This window comes from Gymnoscopelus microlampas (genome assembly GCF_963454915.1).
Source record: "Gymnoscopelus microlampas genome assembly, chromosome: 9".
In the NCBI taxonomy this organism is placed as follows: Eukaryota; Metazoa; Chordata; class Actinopteri; order Myctophiformes; family Myctophidae; genus Gymnoscopelus; species Gymnoscopelus microlampas.
This window is the reverse complement of record NC_139946.1, coordinates 55,628,655-55,652,160: the sequence shown is the minus strand read 5'-3', so window position 1 is coordinate 55,652,160 and position 23,506 is coordinate 55,628,655. Positions and strand designations below refer to the sequence as shown.

General features: G+C 45.3%; 1 protein-coding gene across 1 annotated transcript in view; it reads left to right on the top strand.

Moving 5' to 3' along the window:
* The window catches only part of frem1b (Fras1 related extracellular matrix 1b), a gene marked incomplete at its 5' end in the record, with an annotated part of 88,100 nt that overhangs the window by 12,768 nt on the left and 51,826 nt on the right, over nucleotides 1-23,506 (top strand). The window contains 13 exons of the mRNA XM_084066253.1: nucleotides 2,713-2,912; nucleotides 3,752-3,896; nucleotides 4,723-4,865; nucleotides 5,643-5,839; nucleotides 6,928-7,018; nucleotides 7,491-7,658; nucleotides 8,787-8,995; nucleotides 10,342-10,435; nucleotides 12,353-12,605; nucleotides 13,482-13,676; nucleotides 17,502-17,690; nucleotides 17,852-18,048; nucleotides 18,388-18,613. Coding sequence (XP_083922379.1) covers nucleotides 2,713-2,912; nucleotides 3,752-3,896; nucleotides 4,723-4,865; nucleotides 5,643-5,839; nucleotides 6,928-7,018; nucleotides 7,491-7,658; nucleotides 8,787-8,995; nucleotides 10,342-10,435; nucleotides 12,353-12,605; nucleotides 13,482-13,676; nucleotides 17,502-17,690; nucleotides 17,852-18,048; nucleotides 18,388-18,613 — 2,307 coding nt within the window. The remainder of the gene's footprint in view (nucleotides 1-2,712; nucleotides 2,913-3,751; nucleotides 3,897-4,722; nucleotides 4,866-5,642; nucleotides 5,840-6,927; nucleotides 7,019-7,490; nucleotides 7,659-8,786; nucleotides 8,996-10,341; nucleotides 10,436-12,352; nucleotides 12,606-13,481; nucleotides 13,677-17,501; nucleotides 17,691-17,851; nucleotides 18,049-18,387; nucleotides 18,614-23,506) is intronic.

Below are 23,506 nucleotides of genomic sequence, written 5' to 3'. Positions count from 1 at the left end.
GAGAGAGAGAGAGAGAGAGAGAGAGAGAGAGAGAGAGAGAGAGAGAGAGAGAGAGAGAGAGAGAGAGAGAGAGAGAGAGAGAGAGAGAGAGAGAGAGAGAGAGAGAGAGAGAGAGAGAGAGAGAGAGAGAGAGAGAGAGAGAGAGAGAGAGAGACCCCGACCCCCACCCTCAGGGGACGCGGCCCCGGACCTATTTTACACCTGATTAGCAAACACATGTGGGGGGCCACCAGACATATGTCCCACCCTCCCCCCCCCCATGTCACCAAGGACCCCCAGGGCTCAGAGGAGACCCACCAAAGCTAAGAGAGCGTGAAAGGCCAGACCTGTTCCTGTAGGAGTAGTAACGTCTGAACACCAGCACACACTCAGCACACAAGTACTTCTACTGTTTTGGCCAAAAACAATTAAAACCAGGATTGTAGTGGTCTGGTCTGCAACGCATCACTACAGGGCCGTCAATGGATATGACAGGTGCCATACCTTGGCTCTAGAAAAAAATATATATATATATATATGTTAAACAAAACCTGAATAGTAGCCTAATGCAGGTGTAAGACAATTTATACAGCTGAACACAACACTGAGTTTCAGAATGCTTTTTTGGAGCGAGAGATCAAACATGTTTCAGAAATCCATTATCAGCGTCACGCTCGCACACACACACACACACACACACACACACACACACACACACACACACACACACACACACACACACACACACACACGCACATATTTTTGCACGTGACACCATTAACACATTCACTGCCAGTTATTAATTAATTAATTAATCCGCTGCTGCCAGACTTTTTTCACCTTATTTTGACGATCCATGGAGAGCCACGGAAGGCTGTCTGGGTTGAGGGGGGGGGGTCTCTTCTATCCTCCGGAACAAAAATATTTTTTACCACGATTGTGTTGTTATGGGCCGTTGAATACGGCTCGTTTTCATCATCATTAAAATAGAAATCCGAGCTACATGTGTTTTTCTACGTCTCATAACATAGCAGAGGACGGACGGGATGACGTCACATCCGTCCATTCCTTCTCTCGCAGTCAAGGGATCATTCATAGGTTGCGGAAGAGCGCCCTCTAGCGTCATTTAAAAAACAAGATTTATTTTTAATTGACGTAGATCTACGTTTTCAAATGATTGTAGTGGTGTAAAAAAAGTATTTTTTTTTTCTTTTGAGATGTAGTGGAGTAGAAGTCAAGCACTGAAATGTTTAAATACATATATTACTTGAGTAAATGTACTTAGTGAGTTTTTTTTGGGGGGGGGGGGGGTTGGGTCGGGGTTTGGACACACACAGTTCTGTCTCTGAGAGGGTCCCGAGTGGGCGGGGCCAACCGTTGACCCTGGACTGTGGGACGGGACGGCGCTGGGGAACGAACGGCGAGCGGCTGATCCAATACGCCCCTGGACACACACACACACACACACACACACACACACACACACACACACACACACACACACACACACACACACACACACACACACACACACTGTCCTGTTTGGTACATCCATGTTTTTTTGGGCGTGTTGCCACCGCCACCACCTTTGGGGCCCAATTACCGTGCATCTCGTTGGCGTTTGGACCAATCGCGGCTGTCCCCTGGCAAAGCTCGTTAAGGAGGATTCGGCGCCTGACCGGGTCACCGTTCAATCTGCCAGCCTGACCCGGCCCGGCTGTCTGCCTGGCACACCGAACGCCCGCCTGGGCAATGCCTGGCACTGCATGGGCAGCCGGGGCCGCTAGAGCGCTAGCACGCTAGCATGCTAGCCCTGGGGACAGGGGTGGACGTTCTTTTTTCTTTTCTTTTCAATCAAGTTAGCCTCAAAAACAACCGTATAAATATACTCTGTTGCAAGTAAAAAAGTAAAAATGAAAGTACTGACCTTTTTCTAAACATGCTAGCCCTGCTAGCCCTGGGGACAGAGGTGGACTGTTTTTTCTATTTTTCTTTTTCGATTCAAGTAAGCCTCAAAAACAACAGTATAAATATATACTCTGTTGCAACTATAAGAGTAAACGTACTGACATTTTACTAAACGTCAAAGTTTGGGCAGCCGGCCGCTAGAGCGCTAGCCCGCTAGCATGCTAGCCCTGGGGACGGGTGTGGATGTTTATCTTTTCCCTTTTTCTTATTCGAGTAAGCCTCAAAAACAACCGTATAGATACACTCTGTTATAAGTATAAAAGTAAAAGTAAAGTAAAAGTCTTTTTCGACAATAGCAGATCTACAAGCTTGTAAGACGTCGCGTTGCGACGTCTTACAAGCTTGTAGATCTGCTATTGTCGAATAGGCCAAGTGTAAAATGTATTAGTTGATGCATGTTTTGTAATAATACATCTAAATCCGCCAAGAAACTTGCACGTTTTCCCACATAATTGCAGCGGAGTGAATAATATATATATTTCTTTAATCTCTTTGATATCAGAGAGTGGGCGCCTGGCCAGCCTGGCACTGCCAGCCGCTATATCGCTATAGAGCTAGCCCGAGGACCCTGTGGGGCGGGGGGGGGGGGGGGGGGGGGGTTCAGCCCACCAACCAGCCTTCAGGCGGCTGACAGCGACTTGTTATTTCCAACTGCATTGGTGGAAAGTAAACTAAATGTCTTGACTTGAGTATACTGCTGTAAATGGTCAAATGGACTGCATTGATAGACGGCGTCTGTCTGTCTGTCTGTCTCTCTCTCTCTAGGTGGTAAGGCGTTCATGTTTCGTGTGGGTGACCTCAGGTCGGGCGTGGTGGTGTATCACCATGACGACAGCGACACCACGCGCGACCACATCGTGTTCCGCATCAGCGACGGCCGCCACAGCATCCGCCACAAGCTGCCAATCAACATCCTGCCGAAAGACGACACCCCGCCCCTCCTCATCAACAACGTGGCGCTGGAGGTAAACGAGGGGGGGAGTACATTTACTCAAGTACTAAGGTATTTTTACTTTGCTGGATTGCTGAAAATTGCTGAAATTGCTGAAATTTTCAAATTTTCAATACTTTTACTTCTACTCCACTACTCTCAGAGGCTTTAGTTACTGGTTACTTTGTAGATTTTGATTATTTTTACAAAACCACTTCAGACCTTTCAGTACTTTTGCAATTTGAAAATAAAGTAAATAAATTAAAATAATTGTAGTGGAGTAAAAAGTACAATATTTGCCTCGGAGATCTAGTGTAGTAGTAGTAAAGTATTAAACATTGGAAATACTTAGTTACTTTACGCCACTGTTCGGTCCGGGGACCCCCAGGGGTTCTTGAGGGGGTTCCAGGGGGTCCCCAGCTAAATGATGGATAGGAACCAAATGGACCTTTGTGGGTCTGTAACTCTGAGAGTGTACAAATGGAACCAAATGGACCCTAACGGGTCCATTTGGTTCCATTTGTACACTCTCAGAGTTAAATTACAATATAAATTGGGGTTCCAGAGATAAAAATGCCATTAAATGGGGGTCCGTAGCCCTAATGCATGTCAAACAGGGGGTCCTTGAAATTAAAATGGTTGAGAATCACTGTTAGAGCCGTAAAAATCTTCTCTTATGGGGGTCCCTGGCATATCTTTTCAAATGGGGGTCCGCGTGATAATAAGTGTCAATTTGGGGGTCCTTGACATGAAAAAGTTTGAGAACCACTGGGATAGGCGGTTGTCCAGAACCGCCGAGTAAAGGCTCTGGTCGTCGTGGCCCAAATGAGCCGCTTGATTGCCATGCTATAAAACTGTAATATCCTTGTGTAGGTGGAAGAGGGTGGGGCCTTGAGACTGGAGGAGTACATGCTATTGGCCAGCGACCTGGACTCCAGCGATGACTACATCCTGTACACAATAGTCTCCGCCCCTGGCGCCGGGCAGCTGCTCAGGAAGAGCTCCGCCCAGCACACAGGTATCGTAGAACTACAAATATGTGTACTAAGACTACAAATATGTGTATTAGGACTACACATTTGCTAATATGACTTTGAATATGTCTACTAGGACTAGAATGTGTCTACTATTAGTACAAATAATTGTAGAAAATGCACTTAAGACTTCTGGTGATTAGTAGTTTTCGTTCCCTACGTATGTTGAATTCACTTATTGTAAGTCGCTTTGGATAAAAGCGTCTGTTAAATGACTGTAATGTAATGTACAAATATGTGTACTAGGACTACAAATATGGCTACTAGAACTACAAATATGACAGCACACAGGTGCTGTAGAACTACAAATGTTTCTACTACGGCCAGCTGAGTTTTGAACATATTGGAGTTTATTGAGGACTTTGGAGGTGGTGCCGCAGGTACCGTAGAACTACACATATGTCCACTGGGACTACAAATATTACTTTTGGCTATTTTGTGGTATTTTGTGGGGCTTTGGGTGTATTTTTGGGTTGTTTTAGGTGTTTTAGGTAATTGTACTGGCAAGTTATTTGGTAGTTCTTGGTTAATTGTGATTATTTTGGGGTACTTTCAGGTATTCTATACTTTTTGGCACTTTGAGTGTATTTCTGGGTAGTTTATGGTATTTGGGGCAATTTTGGGTGTCTTTTGGGAACATCTCGTGAAAAATAATGGTTTAGGACATTCGAGGTCTGCTCCAGGATCTGCTACTTTTGCTATTTTTGATTTTGAATCCTGAAAATAAATCTTTTTGGACATGAGGTGTCCACCCGACTGTATATACCTATATATATATATATAGCTAAAATGTAAACCTGACACCTGTAGGTGTCATGGTGTCCTCGTTCCTCCAGGGGGAGCTCTCTCAGGGTCTCATCTATTACAAACACTCGGGAGACGAGACCTTTGAAGATGCCTTTGACTTCACGCTGTCTGACAGCCACCAGCCTCCCAACCAATCACAGCGGCATGTGAGTAACGTGACACTGACGAGCATCTCAACCTGTCCCACAAGCATGTGCATGTAACAAAACATATATATGAATTTATATATGTAACAAAACATATATATGTATTTCTGCTAATAAAACTGATCATAAACGTCATGTTTTTTTGGCTGATGTAAAACTATTAACTGGTTAACTATAAGGAATGAAGCAATAAGGAATTCATGATCAGACTTTGCAGCCACAAGTATTACATAATCTTCTAATCGCTAATATTTGAGATAATCATGTTGAAATCCATGTTGAAAAAAAAGTAACATTTTAAAATATTTAAAAAAGCAGAAATGGCAGATCTACAAGTTGTAAGCTTGTAGATCAGCTTTAAAAACAATATTTATTATAACTTGTCAGAAATGTCTTTGTATACCTGTGAATTGTTTTGATTACGAAGCCTAAAAGGCCAAAACGGAAATTGTATTTTTATTCAAAAGTATGTTCCAATGTTCAATGCCAGAAACACAAGGAAATTGTTAGTCGCAATTATTTTGTATGACTATTAATCGTGACTTTAGTCCTAAACTTTGTTCAGAATGACGTAGGGCCTCTCTCTCTCTCTCTCTCTCTCTCTCTCTCTCACACTCACTCACTCACACTCTCGCTCTCTCTCTCTCTCTCTCTCTCTCTCTCTCTCTCTCTCTCTCTCTCTCTCTCTCTCTCTCTCTCTCTCTCTCTCTCTCTCTCTCTCTCTCTCTCTCACACTCACTCACTCACTCACTCACTCACTCACTCACTCTCTCTCAGACGGTGGTGGTCCATGTGTTTCCGGTGAAGGACCAGTTGCCGGTGGAGGTGTCCGGTACAGAGCGCTGTGTGACGGTCAGGGAGACAGAGGTGGTTCATCTGACCCAGAGTCAGCTGTTCTTCAGAGACAGAGAACATCCAGACACTGACCTCACCTACCTGGTGACCACGGCCTGCTACTGTCCCACCCAGCCAGGGTGAGTAGGACTAATACCCCACCCAGCCAGGGTGAGTAGGACTAATACCCCACCCAGCCAGGGTGAGTAGGACTAATACCCCACCCAGCCAGGGACTCTTGCTGATGTTAAGTACTGCTGGCACCATTCTGGTGTAGCACCCATGTAGAGACCTCTGCAGGGTTGGCTTCAGGGTCCAGCATTCACTGCCATAGAGGAGAACAGACTCTACCGTTGCATAGAAGAAGCTGAGTTTGATTTGACGGGGGAGGTTGGAGTTCCATACACTGGTCATGCCGTTCATGCCAAAGTATTCGCCCCAGCGAACGGCATGACCAGTGTATGGAACTCCAACCATGAGACTCATCCGTGATCTCCATACATGGGAATAATGGGGACAAGTAGCCTACTGACACATACAGAGATCTCCATATATGGAGGGACAACGAGTGCATTTTCCGGCAGCGGAAGCTGCCGCGGCGGAGCAGCGGGTGTCGGGAGGCGGGTTGGCAGCAGGAGCGGCAGTTTCCTATGCCTAAACCTAACCCTAACCCCTAACCCTAACCTCAGAAAAAATATACCTAAACCTAAACCTAACTCTTAACCCTAACCTCAGTAAAACTATGCCTAAGCCTAACCCTAACCTCAGTAATATTTTATTACAAGGATTAGTAGGCTACAGTCCTACTAGCAGCCCGCCGCTCCTCCGCCGGCAGTCACTGCCGGCATCTGCCACTCCTCCACCGGCAGTTCTGCGGCAGCTTCCGCTGCCGATAAATGCACTCGCTCCTTCTGCATATATGGCCATGAAAGGGACAAGGACTGACATATATATGGACATATCTGTCACATCGGCGGTGGCACATAGGTGTTGAACTCTAGAGGTTCACATTTCAGTAACACAAGTTCTTAAAAAACAACCTTTTTGGATCCAAGATATGTCCAGTAACAGTAGTGTGTGTGTGTGTGTGTGTGTGTGTGTGTGTGTGTGTGTGTGTGTGTGTGTGTGTGTGTGTGTGTGTGTGTGTGTGTGTGTGTGTGTGTGTGTGTGTGTGTGTGTGTGTGCGTGCGTGCGTGCGTGCGTGCGTGCGTGCGTGCGTGCGTTGCAGGCTCATGGATGCAGGTCGTCTCTTCTATGCAGACGTCACTAACAGCATGAAGAAAGACCCCATGGTCCCTGTGCTGAAGTCCTTCACTCAGGTACACACAGTGATGCCACGAGTACTCATACTTTTTTTAAACTTAAGTAAAAGTATCAATACCGATACAAATATGAAGTTATATAGCATGGAAATGACCATGCCCTCTATGGCGAGTTGTTTCGTTTCACTATGAGGCAGATATGGAAAATGTAGAGTGTGAGTAACTTGGCCTTGTGGGAATGTGCATTCAAGGTTTCGCGGCAATCGGACATTGTGTTCACGATGAAGTATTTTGCTGCACACTTGAGACTGACTTTTTCTCCCCCCCTCAGCTTCTCCAGGCGATGTATGAGCTTTGACTTTGACTCACAGATCCATAGATCCATGTTGGGACCATTTTTCTGATTGACGTCCCAGTTTGACCTAGCAAGAACCAGTATGACCTGGCAAGAACCATAAACTGACCATAAAGTCCTTTTATTTGGAACAAATAACCCACTCTCCTCTCCTCTCCTCTCCTGTCCTCTCAGAATGCAGTGAACCACATGAAGGTAGCCTACATGCCTCCCATAGAGGACATCGGTACGGAGCCTCTGTTCGTCCAGTTCGTCTTCTCCGTCAGCGACCACCACGGAGGGACCCTCACCGGCCTGACCTTTAACCTCACCGTGACCCCCGTGGACAACCTGGCCCCAGAGGTCAGAGTTCACATCCACCCTGAACTTTGACCTGTTGTATGTGATGACAGCTTAAAGGAATAGTTCACCCCCCAAAATGACTTTTTTTCCTTTGGATTAGTCACCCCATGGAGACTTGAATTCATGGATATTTAATCGTTTTTTCGCATTCCAAAGCCAGTCATTTGATGGCACAAAGAGTCTCCTTTGTGTCTCCTACCGGAACCGCTGCCTACCGCTCCGCTGGTCATCAAATTATTGTCTTAGGGATGCAACCAAAACAAAAATAATATACAATAACAATACAAGCTCATAGCTTGTATTGTTATAATACTATTTATATATATAGAGTACAGAAGTCCTGACGTCACTCGTTCCTCCCCTGGTTCGTAAAGTAATTTCTCAATGGAGAATAAATCAAATCATATCAAATCAAACTTTATTTGTATAGCACATTTACATCGTCCAAGGTCGAACCAAAGTGCTTCACATTACAGAGCATAACATAGGCAGGCATTGCTTCAATATATAAAAGAGCAAAATGTAAAATACAATAAGCAGTACATGGAAACATCATAGGCTACAAGGGTGGACTTAAATTAAATTGAATTAAAAGCGATAGAGTAAAAATTTGTCTTTAATAGGGATTTAAAAGCCGTCAGAGAGCGGGCAGAGCGAACATGGAAAGGCAGGGCGTTCCAAAGGTTGGGACCGGCCGCGGCAAACGCACAATCTCCTCTGGTCCTGAAATGTGTGTCGGGCACAACCAGGAGAGATTGATTGTCTTTTGATTGACTGTTTTTCCTTTTTTATTTGGCAATGGGTTCCCAGATTGTCAGGGAGTAGGTTCTGTATCGTTTATGATAGTCAGTCACTTATATTTGATACAGTCTGTTTCTGGCGAAAATGTTACTAATTCGTCGGAAGTAACATTAGCGTTACTACAAGCGATCTACAAGCTCATAGCGCGGCACTTGGTGCCGCGCTATGAGCTTGTAGATCTGCCATTTTTGAATAGCCAAAGAAATGTTAAAATGACACACAGATGCGTTCCCGGTCTTAATGGGTGAAGTCTCTCTTTATAAAGAGCGTCTGATGAATGCCTGCAGTGTAAAACTGTATACTGATGATGTTGTATTTTTTCCACAGGCGTTCAGCAACCTCCTGCGGGTGGAGGAGGGCGGGGGGGCCCTGGTGACGGAGGAGCACCTCCTGGTGCGTGACGGAGACACCCTGGAGGAGGGGCTGAGGGTGGAGGTGAAGAGGGGAGCGCTCCACGGCACGATGGAGGTGCAGGGCAGAGAGCTCCGCCCTGGAGACAGCTTCACCCTGAAGGACCTCCGACTCCTCAGAGTCAGGTTAGGATGATGGTCAATCACCAAGAGGTCTTCAATGGGCTTTTTTTTTTCTTAGCTTAGAGAGAGATGAAGCAGGGACCCCCGCTACATAGATAGATAGATAGAATGTTTTTTATTATAGTGTAATCTCTCAAGAACAGATTCAGAGCTGCGCTACTGAATCTGTCGGGAGCCCCGTTTAGAACGTGTGAGCGTTGGCCTACAAGTGGGCGTGCCTTCAGATCAGGAAGCAGGCCGCGCTTTACCCAATCAAATGTAGTGGGCGGGATTTGCATCTGTGCGCTCGCTTCCCACTGGAAACAAACCCAAACTCATTTAACAATAGCGTCCCCTGAGCTGAAAAAAACACGGAAAGTTAGTAACATTTTAACTTGCTCTTTCATCATAGAAACAAGTGGCTTATAACCAAAACCATCCATGTTCTCTGGGAGAAGTGGTGTTAGTGTTCCGTGTAGAAATATTATTAGTGGGAATGAAAACATAGGCGCACCACCGGAAGTGGAGGGCTGAGGGCGGAGACCAAAACGCCTGTTTCCAGTCATCATAGGTCTAGTTAATCACTCCCCCCAGAGTCAAATGCAAAAGTGAAAAACGCTGGGGCGCTGTTTTTCCTTTTTATTTGACGATGGGTTCCCAAATTGATTATAGTGTCCTGCACCACATGATAATTGTCTGTATCCTGAAACACTTTGTGCATCTACTATAGGCTCTATGCACAGCAGCCATATTGGAAAGAAATTGGGCCTCTTCCTTACTTCCTTCACAGGTTTTTACCAATGATACTAATGAAGGCTCTGTTCCATTTCTCAAACCATTTAATTTCAAGGACCCCCATAACTCTGAGAGTGTACAAATGGAACCAAATGGTCCATTTGGTTCCATTTTCTACACTCTCAGAGTTACACACCTTTTTAAGGGGCCATTTGAAACCCCCTCAAGGAACCATGAGGGTCCCTGGGCCACACTTTGAGACCCACTGGTGTAGCAGAGTGTTTCCAGTGAGAGAAAATGCACAGTATCAGCACCCTGACTCTGTTTGACCAGAATGGAACAGAGCCTTCATTAGTATCATTGGTAACAACCTGTGAAGGAATAAGAAGAGGCCCAATATCTCTCCAAAATTGCTGCTGTGCATAGGGCCTATTGTTTGTGTTCAAGAAGTTCTTGTTAAATGTGAACTCAAATGATGTGCAGCCTGTGTAGCTATAGTTCAGGCAGTCAACTCAAGGCAGCACGGCAACCTGGTGACCAGTCACATGCTCTCTTCTCCTGATCTGGGCGGCTATTTAAACTTCTCTGTCTACCTGTTCATGTGTGTGCGTGTGCGTGTGCGTGTGTGTGTGCAGGTACATCCATGATGACTCAGAGACAGTAGAGGACACGGTACATCTGAGTGTGACTGACGGATACAACTCTGCTGCTGTTGTTCTGCATGTACAGGTCAGACACACACACACACACACACACACACACACACACACACACACACACACACACACACACACACACACACACACACACACACACACACACAGAGACGTGCAGAGAGATTTGGAAAGGCAGGGGCTGGATTTTCAAAGGGGCACCTATTGCTGAACGGACACGCGCGCGCGAAGTTTTGCGGATATTCGGCGGATTCGGGTACCTTTTTACCCGTTTTTTGTTACTTTATTTCTGTTTTAGGGTTTGGGGTAGGGTTAGGTTAGGGTTATAGATATATAATTTAAAAAAAAATATATATATTTTTTTAATTGGTGGCTTTGGATAAAACATTGGTGACTATAGCCACCGAAGCCCCCGCCTAACGACGCCACTGAATTCTTCTGTATAATGAGTACTTTTACTTAAGTAAAGAAATTGAGTACTTTTCCCACCACTGCTGCTGACACAGAGAGAGAGAGAGCGAGAGAGAGGGAGAGAGAGAGATATATAGGCTCCTGCTTGACAAGTAATTTCAAATTAACAGTTATATATATATATTTTTTGTCCATACCTAATCTGTCTCAAACAATTGGCCCGTGTTCTGCGTGCATTCACTGCGTTCAGTTGTGCCCTCAGTTAGGTTTCGATTGTGTATAATATACTTCGTTTGCCGGGCGGTATCGCGCACCCAAAAATAGCCGATCTACAAGCTCACAATGCCTGGCGTTGCGACACGTTGTGAGCTTGTAGATCATAATTCTGCGCGAGCACTGCACGGCACGGGGCTCAATTAAGTAAGCTTTACTGCAGGTGCGAGGCCAACGGGCGCAGGGGTTTCTACAGTTTACAGTCAGAGGAGACAAGGGCACTTTTTACCGACAGACAAAGGGGCAGGGGCTCAAGCCCCCTTTGATGTCTATGTGTGCACGTGCATGCACACACACACACACACACACACACACATTTTAATTCTTTTTTTGAATCCACACATTCATATTAATTTACAAGGAAACAAATGTAACAAGGGTGAGTATACAGAGTCTACATCTGTACCCATAGTGTGTTATGGTTATAAGCAATGGTTTGCATGCAAGCATCCGCTTTTGTAAATGAAGTCAATAAAGAAGTGCTGAATTCCCTGCCGTTTCTTTGACTGCCAGATAAATAGTGTAATAGTGTGCCACTGCTGCCAGCAAAAACAGCGATGTTATTGTACCTTTGAAACATCATGGAATATTCTCTGTGAGCGCCGTCACAGAGAATATTCCAATATTACAAGATGGGCTGATTACACGCACAAGGTTGTCGTAGCATAGGAAAGAAATATTTGTCCATTGAAGAGCTATGGCCGTTTCAATGAGGCTTGTTTTGCCGTAAAGCAGGCTAGCAGAGATATAGCCGTTTCACTGCAGGAAATAAACAGGAAGTAAACAGGATTTGACCCGACTTTATATTACCTTTAGTAATCATTGTCATAAATCAGGGGTCTTCAACAGGGCGTCCGGGACCCCTAGGGGGTCCTCAGAGTTACTACAGGGGGGCCGCCAAATATTTTTGTGATTCGAGTTTTTTTTATTACATTAACCACTTGAACCCTATTATCTCTATTCTGAAGAGAACTTAAGCCAAAAATAGCCGATCTACAAGCTCACAACGCCTCGCAGCTAACCCTATTTTCGGCAAAGAGGTTTGGTGTTGGTCTGTGAAATCTATGAAAATCGAATTTTTCACAGTATGTAGTGGGGGGTCCCTGCTTCATCTCTCTTTCAGCAAGGGGTCCTTGGGCTGAAAACGTTGAAGACCCCTGTATATACATTTTTGTAAATTATGGTCCCATTAATGTTAAATTGATGATAACGTAGGGATTATAAACATGGGGATTGGCCGTCCTTTCGTCCGTCCTTACTTCCTTGCTTCCTTACTTCCTTTCCTCAGGTCCTACCAGTGAATGACGTGCCTCCTCAGCTGGGGGCGGGTCTGTGGGCGGGTCTGAGCTGTGACGAGGGTGGGCGTGTCCAGGTGACGGTGGACTACCTATCGGCTACGGACGCTGACAGCGACGACGCCCAGCTGACCTACATGCTGGCCAGAGCGCCCTCTAGAGGAGAGCTGCAGAGGTCAGGGGTCACCGTGGACAAGTTCTCCCAACAGGACCTGCTGCAAGGGACCATCTACTATGTTCATACAGGTTCATTAACATCTCATTAGCATATCATTAACACGTACTATGTTCATACAGGTTCATTAACATCTCATTAACATCTCATTAACACGTACTATGTTCATACAGGTTCATTAACATCTCATTAACATGTACTATGTTCATACAGGTTCATTAACATCTCATTAACATGTACTATGTTCATACAGATTCATTAACATCGCATTAACATATAATTAACATGTAATATGTCCATACAGGTCAATTAACATATCATTAACATAATTAACATATACAATGTTCATACAGGTTCATTAGCATATCATTAACACATACTATGTTCATACAGGTTCATTAACATCTCATTAACATATCATTAACACATACTATGTTCATACAGGTTCAGTAACATCTCATTAACATATAATTAACATATACTATGTTCATACAGGTCAATTAACATCAAATTAGCATTGAATTAACATCGACTATATTCATACAAAGTTAATTAACATCTAATCAACATCGAATTAACATATCTTATGTTCATACATGTTAATTTATATTTAATATACATTTCATTAACTATTATCTACTGTGTTCATACAGGTCAATTTACATCTAATTAACATCTATGTTCATGCAGGTCAATTAACAGCAAATTAGCATACACATATTAATGTGTGCTATTTTCAAAATATTTGTGTACATTTTATATACATTTGAAAACTTGTGAAACAGGAAAATTCTGCATAATGAGTACTTTCTACAATTGGTACTTCTAAGTACATTTTGATACCAATACTTTTGTACTTTTACTCAAGTAAATGTTGAATTCTGGACTTTTACTTGGAACAGAGTATTTCTTCATTGCAGTATTGATACTGTTTTAACTGTGTGTAGGAGGGGAGATCGGAGCGGACGCCGTCTCGGACTCGGTCACCCTCATCGTGTCGGACGGCGAGGCCGGCGGGACGGGTGGCTGTTGCCACGGTGACGCCCCGCCCCCGCCCGTCCCGCTCCACGGGACGCTCCCCGTCTACGACCTCAACGTCACCGTGCTTCCTGTCAACAACCAAGGCCCCGCCCTCACCCTGGGTAAGAGGAGCCAATCACTGAGTCACTGCTCTGATGACATCATCAGTCACCACTACGATGACATCATCAGGGTGCGACAATAGCTAGAGAAATGGAGCACCTAAGTCTGACGTAATTTACTCATCCTACCTGGGTCACGTTTTTTCCCGCCACTCTGAATTCCCATAGACTTGTTTAATATCACGTCAAATAAGAACTGTGTTCCAAAAATAAACAAATGACCCCGGTGGTTTGACTCTTATGGATATGAAGCATCAACTGACGGTGAGAAAACCATAATGTTACTTCCGCCGAATTAGTTACATTTTCTCCAGAAACAGACTGTATAAAATATAAGTGACTGACTATCATAAACGATACAGAATCTCCTCCCTGATAATATCGCAGAGACAGTTTATTTTTGGACCACAATTCTTATATGAGACGATTCTATGATGACACAATGTTATTCTCCATAGAGACATGACTTTACGAACCAGGGGATGAACGAGTGTACTCTATGCTGGAACATTGTTTATTGCGAACGCGGAAGGAGGCCTCCGCCCAAGTGGAGCCTACTATGAAACTCGGCTCGGCTTGTGGCTCTGTCCTGTCTGTCTGTGTGTGTGCAGTATGTGTGCAGCCGGGCCCCCATGTGACTCACGCTCTCATTGGCTCGCGCTGGCTGAAATATAGCAGCTGCACTACCTGTGTGCAGCCGCCAGAGTGCGCCAGAGTGCACTACTACAGTGTGGCTGAAATAGTACAGTGAAGCTGCGTTCGCTTCCAGCGTTCGCGCGTCTTACTTGTTTACTATTGTCTGGTGGTACAGTGGTGTCTGATATACGGTTATACAGTAACGAACATCTTGTCAGGGGGAAATAGGCGTGCGCTAAGTTGCACCATGTTCCAAATAATCCAGGAGAAAAATATATAATAATGTACAACCTACCATAACCCTGGCCATACCGGTCTGGCGGAGATAACAACATACAGAACAAAAGAAGATAATATAATACAATATAAAACACATGGGGTTAGGCGTTTTGTTTTTTGGTTTACATAATTCTTGTGTGTGTGTGTGTGTGTGTGTGTGTGTGTGTGTGTGTGTGTGTGTGTGTGTGTGTGTGTGTGTGTGTGTGTGTGTGTGTGTGTGTGTGTGTGTGTGTGTGTGTGTGTGTGTGTGTGTGTGTGTGTGTGTGTTTCTGTGGTATTAACAGGATTGTCAAAACCATGACAATACAAACATGATACATATATGGGATACACACGCACACGCACACGCACACGCACACACACACTGAATGGCCACTAACACAGGTGCCAAGACAGGTGCATGCTGGGAGGAATGGGGGGGGGGTTGGAGGGATTCAACTAATCAGTGTCACACACACTCCGCAGTGGGACTGACAGCCAGGGACAACACACACACACACACACACACACACACACACACACACACACACACACACACACACACACACACACGGTAGTTTGAGCCAAGAACAGGGATTGTAGAGTTAAGCTGTCGTGCTGGTTTATCAATAGAAACCAGTGACCACTGGGAGGTGTGTGTGTGTGTGTGTGTGTGTGTGTGTGTGTGTGTGTGTGTGTGTGTGTGTGTGTGTGTGTGTGTGTGTGTGTGTGTGTGTGTGTGTGTGTGTGTGTGTGTGTGTGTGTGTGTGTGTCTGTGTGTGTGTGTGTGTGTGTGTGTGTGTGTGCGCGCGCGTGCATGCGCGCGTGCGTTATTATTGTTACACAAGTGTAGTAGAATTTGAGAAATAGACGGACAAACTCACAAAATTGTTTATTTTATGGTTAAGAAAAACATCTGTACATCCACCCTGAACGTGAATATTATCGCAGCCATGAAGTGAATAGTTCACCGAATGAATAGTTATATGTGAAATAATCACATCAGACACATTTTCAGATCGTTTATTTGTCATGCTCTGGGTGTGTGATGACATTTAAGGGTCGTTCACAGCAAGCACGATAACGATAACTAAAAATATTGTGGTTTTAGTCTATATTCAATAGTGCTGAACCATCATACATTTTTGTTATTTGTTATTAACCCATTTATTAACTAGGGCTGGGACTCGATTAAAAAAATTAATCTAATTAATTAGAGGCTTTGTAATTAATTAATCTAAATTAATCGCATTTTAATCGCACATCAATATTTGACCTGAGATCAGTGAGAAAAATTGTTTTCAAATGGATTTTGGTAAACGTCTTTAAGTACATGTACTCAAGAACTGTACTTAAGTACAATTTTGAGGACTCTCGAATACGCCTATTTCCAATTTTTTTATACTTTTACTTCTACTCCAGTAACTCCAATATATCTCAGAGGCAAATATTTAACTTTTAAACTTATTTCAAAACTTTAGTTACAAGTTACTTTGTAGATTTCGATTAATATTATAAAACATACAGTAACCATGTGAAAATAGCAGATCTACAAGCACAAGGCATTGTGAGCTTGTAGATCTGCTAATTTGCCACCATTGGAGGCTGGTAGAGTGTGTTGTTGTTAGTTGTTTTATAGTCGTTTAATTAATTATTAAAAAATCGCGCGCATGTGACCCGCACCGCATCGTGCACCCTCCCCCCCCCCCCCCCCCCAAACGGGACAAACGCGCGCGTGGGGGGCGGCATCCATTACAGATTCTGATTTGCCCAGCCAACATTATCAAGCAGGCTATGCGGCACGTCTTCATTCAGTGGCTGCTCTGTTGTTGTGAGAACGTCGTTCTCACTTCTTATTTTTTTAACGCGATAATTCTTTTGTAATTAATTGATCGAAATTAACGCGATAAAGTCCCGGCCCTATTATTAACCTATTTGGGACCTTTCAAGACGGGAACCCCTTTTGGGGTAGTTGTTGCTCCCACCAGTCTGGGTTCAAAGTGGGTCACTCGACCGAGACTGCCCTCCTGGCAGTGACGGAGTCGCTCCATGCCGCTAGAGCGAACTCTCTCTCCTCCGTCCTGATACTCCTGGACCTGTCTGCAGCGTTCCACACAGTGAACCATCAGATCCTCCTCTTCACCCTCGAGGGGATGGGTGTCTCAGGCTCTGCACTCTCCCTGTTTGCATCCTACCAGGTGATGCTGAGAGGGTCCGTGTCAGAACCACACAGGCTCACTACTGGGGTTCCCCAAGGCTCGGTTCTGGGTCCTCTTCTTTTCTCTCTCTACACTACATCTCCTGGTGCTGTCATCCAATCCCATGGCTTTTCCTACCACTGCTATGCCGATGACACCCAGCTGATCCTCTCATTCTCCCCCGTCTGGCTGACATCTCGGAGTGGATGTCGGCATTCTGATAATTATTTACGAGATATTGACCATGATATTCACCAGCATAAAGCTCTGGCCAGCGCAAAACGCTGTGGCTACGCCTCACATCCTCACACACAGTGACAGTCCAGACTGATACAGGAGAGGAACGTGCAGGGCCGGCGCGCCTAGAGCGGCAGTTTGGAGAGGCGGCAAAAAAAGTCGGCAAAAAATAATAATAAATCGGTAAAATCAGAATTAAATAACACAACCCTAACCTAACCCTAAAACCGAAATAAAGTAAACAAAGACACAAAAAAACGTATCATAATCCGCCCAGAACCGCGACAAATTTTGCTTTGCGCGCGTGCAGGGGCGCATCACAGGAATCTCGCCTAGAGCGGCGATCAGCCCTCCACCGGCCCTGGGAACGTGAGAGTGGATCCACGTTATCAGCCTGGTCAATGCCAGGCTACTGGGTATGATGGGTGGATGTGAAAATGATTGTGACCATTATGCCAAAGACACTTATCATAATGACTGCCTGTGTGTCCCATAGGCTCCTCCATGCTGGTGGTGGACGAGGGCTCCTCAGTGTGTGTGTGTGGGGGCCTCCTGGGGGCCACGGACCCCGACAGCCCCGCCCACCAGCTGACCTTTCACCTGGACACGCCCCCTCTGCACGGCTTCCTGGAGAACACGCTGCCCACGGCCGGATCCGAGAAGAGCAACGCTGGACTGCCCGTCGGTCAGTGTGTGTGTGTGTGTGTGTGTGTGTGTGTGTGTGTGTGTGTGTGTGTGTGTGTGTGTGCGTGTCTGTGCACGCACGCATTGCACGTGCGTGCGTACGTGCGCACACAGACTTAACGGTGAACTTGATCCCAGACTGTGCTGTCATTACAATCCCAGAATCCTTCACTCTGCTCCACCTCACCTCCGGCTACATCAACTACGTCCAATCGGAACACAGAGGGGCGGAGCCTACCGTCGACCAGCTGTCAGTCAGCGTGAGTGACGGACTCCATCGCTCCGCCCCCGTCCCGTTCTACATCATCATCAATCCGACCAATGACGAGACGCCGTCCCTGCACCTCGCTAACTTTACCGTACGTTGTCCAATCACATTTACTTCCTGTGCTGTGGGTGTCCAATCACAGTTACATCCTGTGCCGTAGGTGACCAATCACAGTTACTTCCTGTAGTGTGGGTGACCAATCACAGTTAGTTCCTGTGCCATAGGAAACGGTTCCAAAATGTGATAGAACCCATTCATGGTTCCTTAATGTTGGATCCAGTTCCTCTGGTTTGGGATCCCAACCATAGTTTTGACAGAACATTTCTCATTGGTCCAGGTGAAAGAGGGTGGGGTAAATGTTTAACCCTATCTCATTGGTCCAGGTGAAGGAGGGTGGGGGTTAATGTTTAACCCTATCTCATTGGTCCAGGTGAAGGAGGGCGGGCTGAGGTTGTTAACCCCGTCCATCCTGGACGCCGCTGACCTGGACGCTCCGGCCGACCTTCTGACCTTCACCGTGGTCCAACCCCCGGAGCACGGTGCCTTGCTCAACGGCATCTACGGGACGGACCTGAGCAGGTACAGAGACATGGGAGACCAGCTGCTACACCAGAGCCTCCATGTTCACTCCTTCACCCTGCAGGAGCTGCGACAAGGTGAGACCACTGACCAGTGGTGGACAAAAGTACTCAAATTCTTTACTTAAGTAAAAGTACCAATACTGCAATATAAAGATACTCTGTTACAAGTAAAAGTCCAGAATCAAAAAAATACTTGAGTAAAAGTACAAAAGTATTGGCATCAAAATGTACTTAAAGTACCAAAAGTAAAAGTACTAAATATTTGAAAATAGCCGATCTACAAGCTCACAACGCGTCGCGATGCGACGCGTTGTGAGCTTGTAGATCTGCTATTTTCAAATAGCCTGGGTATAAAATAGGTTTAAAGTGGTTAATTTATGTTTCATTATATCATAGTTTATATCTGAAAAGTAACTAGTGACTTAAGTTTTCAAATAATTGTAGTGGAGTAAAAGTAACATTTTTGCCTCTGAGATGTAGTGGAGTAGAAGTAAAAGTATTGGAAATTGGAAATACTCAAGTAAAGTACAAATACCTCAAAAATGTACTTAAGTACAGTACTTGAGTAAACGTACTTAGTTACTTTCCACCACTGCTGACCCCCCACACCTACATGAGACCACCATCTATGTAACAACCTAAACTATTATTTTATACTTTGACTATTTTTGAAAAATCCTGAAAATGTGTGCAAATCTTTGAATATAGATATATTTTAAAGCAACATTTGTTTAACTCCAATCTACTTGGGGGCATGGAACAACATATTTTGAGATGGAGGTCGGTGGCAAAAATACATATCATTTTGGGGATCCTTGACATGAAAAAGTTTGAGAACCACTGATATAGAAACATACGTTTTTGTCATTTAGTAGAATGGGAACCTCAGGCCTTAACTCATTTAGTGGCAATGAAATAAAAAAGTCATTGCGAACTGTGCCAGCAATTTTTCAATTTTCTTATACCTTATTCAAGTAGTCACAGAATATTTATCTCCAGTATGATCGATCCCCTGATGGGTGCTAATCACTGAGGGTTGCACTGTGTGGTTTCACAAATGTCAACGAGGTCATTGGACCTTGTTGACATGAATTATCTGCCTTTTGAAAATAACAACCAAAAAGGGAACAGGTCCCCACTTAGAAACACCCCCACTTAGAAAACCCCCCACTTAGAAACACCCCCACTTAGAAAACCCCCCACTTAGAAACACCCCCACTTAGAAACATCCCCACTTAGAAACACGGAACCCCCCATCATGCTATTTTATTATTAATATATATTATTATTATTATTATTATTATTATTATTATTACCCTTATTACTCTCCGCAGGAGAGTATTGTTTTCACTTTCTAAATATGACACACCGATTGGTCAAGCCTCACGTGACACGTGACAATACGGTGAAATACTGTATAAATACATGGCGTCACTTTGACAGTGTCTCTGCCACTGTCAAAGTGAGGTAAGACAGGAACCATCACGAAATGGCTGCATGGCTGATACATAATTGGCAGATAGGACAGATAGGACACTTATATAGACAGGAGGGATATGACACTTACACAGACGGATAGGACACTTACAGTACACAGACAGGACGGATAGGACACTTATACAGACAGGACGGATAGGACACTTATACAGACAGGACGGATAGGACACTTATACAGACAGGACGGATAGGACACTTATACAGACAGGACGGATAGGACACTTATACAGACAGGACGGATAGGACACTTATACAGACAGGACGGATAGAACACTTACACAGACAGGACGGATAGGACACTTACATAGACAGGAGGGATATGACACTTACACAGACAGGACGGATAGGACACTTACAGTATACAGACAGGACGGATAGGACACTTACAGTATACAGACAGGACGGATAGGACACTTATACAGACAGGAGGGATAGGACACTTACACAGACTGGAGGGATAGGACACTTACATAGACAGGACGGATAGGACACTTATACAGACAAGACGGATAGGACACTTATACAGACGGATAGGACACTTATACAGACAGGACGGATCGGACACTTATACAGACAGGATGGATAGGACAGTTAGAACATAAGAATTAGAACATTCCTAGGGTAGTTAATACCCTCACAAAAACATGTAGTAATCCTGGTCACTATACTGCCTCCCCCTGGTCAGCCGGGGCGCCTGATGGAGGGGAAGGGAACTGGTTGGAATAACGTGTTCCTTCCACGCGCTACGTCCTACCAGGGAAACTCCCCCCTGTCAGGTGACAAGAAGGTCAGTTGGCTCTCATGCATTGAAGGAGGCATGAGCTCGGCCCTGGCCTCCCTAGGCTGGTGGGGGGAGTGTAGTGCCCAGGATCACTTAGCAAATTGGCACCGGGTGAAAAAAAGGGTTACAAAAATCGAGGGATAAAAATTATAAGAAGAATTAGAACATTCCCAACATTCCCAACACAAGTCTGGTAAGAGTGAGGTAAGACAGGAACAATCACGAAATGGTTGAGAAATGGCGGATACTGTAACAATTGGATAGGACACTTACACAGACAGGACGGATAGGACACTTACACAGACAGGACGGATAGGACACTTACATAGACAGGACGGATAGGACACTTATACAGACAGGAGGGATAGGACACTTATACAGACAGGACGGATAGGACACTTATACAGATAGAACATTCCCAACATTCCCAACAGTGGAGAGTTGTGCTCCGAGGAGCACTTTTTCTAGTTATTATTATTATTATTACATTTATAGCGTTTTGTGTCCACGAGCCATAGTCCCTATGCCCTGTGGACACGGCCAATTTCTGGGTTCCACTGTACAGTCTGTGCGGGCGTGAAGATTCACCGGGGGGACTCTAAATGTCCTCTTGGCCCCCCTCTGCGTGTGGACACCACTTGTTCGCCCATCAGTCCCACGGATGATTTTTGTTTCTTTTTTTGTATTTAGGGTCCTTTTCTGCAGTTCAAGGATAATTCTACAGGGTGGCAGGCTATTTTCCAAAACTATTGGAAGTGGTAAAATAGCCCAGCACAGCTGGGAGAATAGCCTAGGGTATGGGGGTAGTTAAATGACTGTAATAGGCTATACAGGGCTGGGTCCAGCTGGAATAGGCTAGACTAGAATGTTCTAGGCCTTACTAGACTCTAATAGGCTCTATTAGGCTGTACTAGGCTCTTGTCAGCCCTGTAGCCCCTTTGCACTTGAGATTAACCACTGTGTCCACGGGCAATAGTTTTACATGGGTTTGTGTCCACCGGCAATAGTTTTACATGAACATTTCTAGGCTATAGTATACTGCCCCGTACAACCTAACAGAGCCCAGCACAGCCCACCAGAGCCCATTATAGCCCACCAGAGCCCAGCAGTCCGGCACATTCCAGCACACAAAGTCCAGCCCACTGGGAGAATAGCCTAGGGTATGGGGGTAGTTAAATGACTGTAATAGGCTATACAGGGCTGGGTCCAGCTGGAATAGGCTAGACTAGAATGTTCTAGGTCTTACTAGACTCTCATAGGCTCCTTTAGGCTGTACTAGACTCTTGTCAGCCCTGTAGCCCCTTTGCACTTGAGATTAACCACTGTGTCCACGGGCAATAGTTTGACATGGGTTTGTGTCCACCGGCAATAGTTTTACGTGAACATTTCTAGGCTATAGTATAGTACTGCCCCGTACAACCTAACAGAGCCCAGCACAGCCCACCAGAGCCCATTATAGCCCATTATAGCCCACCAGAGCCCAGCAGTCCGGCACATTCCAGCAAACAAAGTCCAGCCCACTGGGAGAATAGCCTAGGGTATGGGGGTAGTTAAATGACTGTACTAGGCTATACAGGGCTGGGTCCAGGTGGAATAGGCTAGACTAGAATGTTCTAGGTCTTGCTAGACTCTAATAGGTTCTATTAGGCTGTACTAGGCTCTTGTCAGCCCTGTAGCCCCTTTGCACTTGAGATTAACCACTGTGTCCACAGGCAATAGTTTGACATGGGTTTGTGTCCACCGGCAATAGTTTTACATGAACATTTCTAGGCTATAGTATAGTACTGCCCCGTACAACCTAACAGAGCCCAGCACAGCCCACCAGAGCCCATTATAGCCCATTATAGCCCACAGAGCCCAGCAGTCCGGCACATTCCAGCACACAAAGTCCAACCCACTGGGAGAATAGCCTAGGGTATGGGGGTAGTTAAATGACTGTAATAGGCTATACAGGGCTGGGTCCAGCTGGAATAGGCTAGACTAGAATGTTCTAGGTCTTACTAGACTCGAATAGGCTCTATTAGGCTGTACTAGGCTCTTGTCAGCCCTGTAGCCCCTTTGCACTTGAGATTAACCACTGTGTCCACGGGCAATAGTTTTACATGGGTTTGTGTCCACCGGCAATAGTTTTACATGAACATTTGTAGGCTATAGTATAGTACTGCCCCGTACAACCTAACAGAGCCCAGCACAGCCCACCAGAGCCTATTATAGCCCATTATAGCCCACTATAGCCCACCAGAGCCCAGCAGTCCGGCACATTCCAGCACTAAAAGTCCAGCCCACTGGGAGAATAGCCTAGGGTATGGGGGTAGTTAAATGACTGTAATAGGCTATACAGGGCTGGGTCCAGCTGGAATAGGCTAGACTAGAATGTTGTAGGTCTTACTAGACTCTAATAGGCTCTATTAGGCTGTACTATGCTCTTGTCAGCCCTGTAGCCCCTTTGCACTTGAGATTAACCACTGTGTCCACGGGCAATAGTTTTACATGGGTTTGTGTCCACCGGCAATAGTTTTACAAGAACATTTCTAGGCTATAGTATAGTACTGCCCCGTACAACCTAACAGAGCCCAGCACAGCCCACCAGAGCCCATTATAGCCCACCAGAGCCCAGCAGTCCGGCACATTCCAGCACACAAAGTCCAGCCCACTGGGAGAATAGCCTAGGGTATGGGGGTAGTTAAATG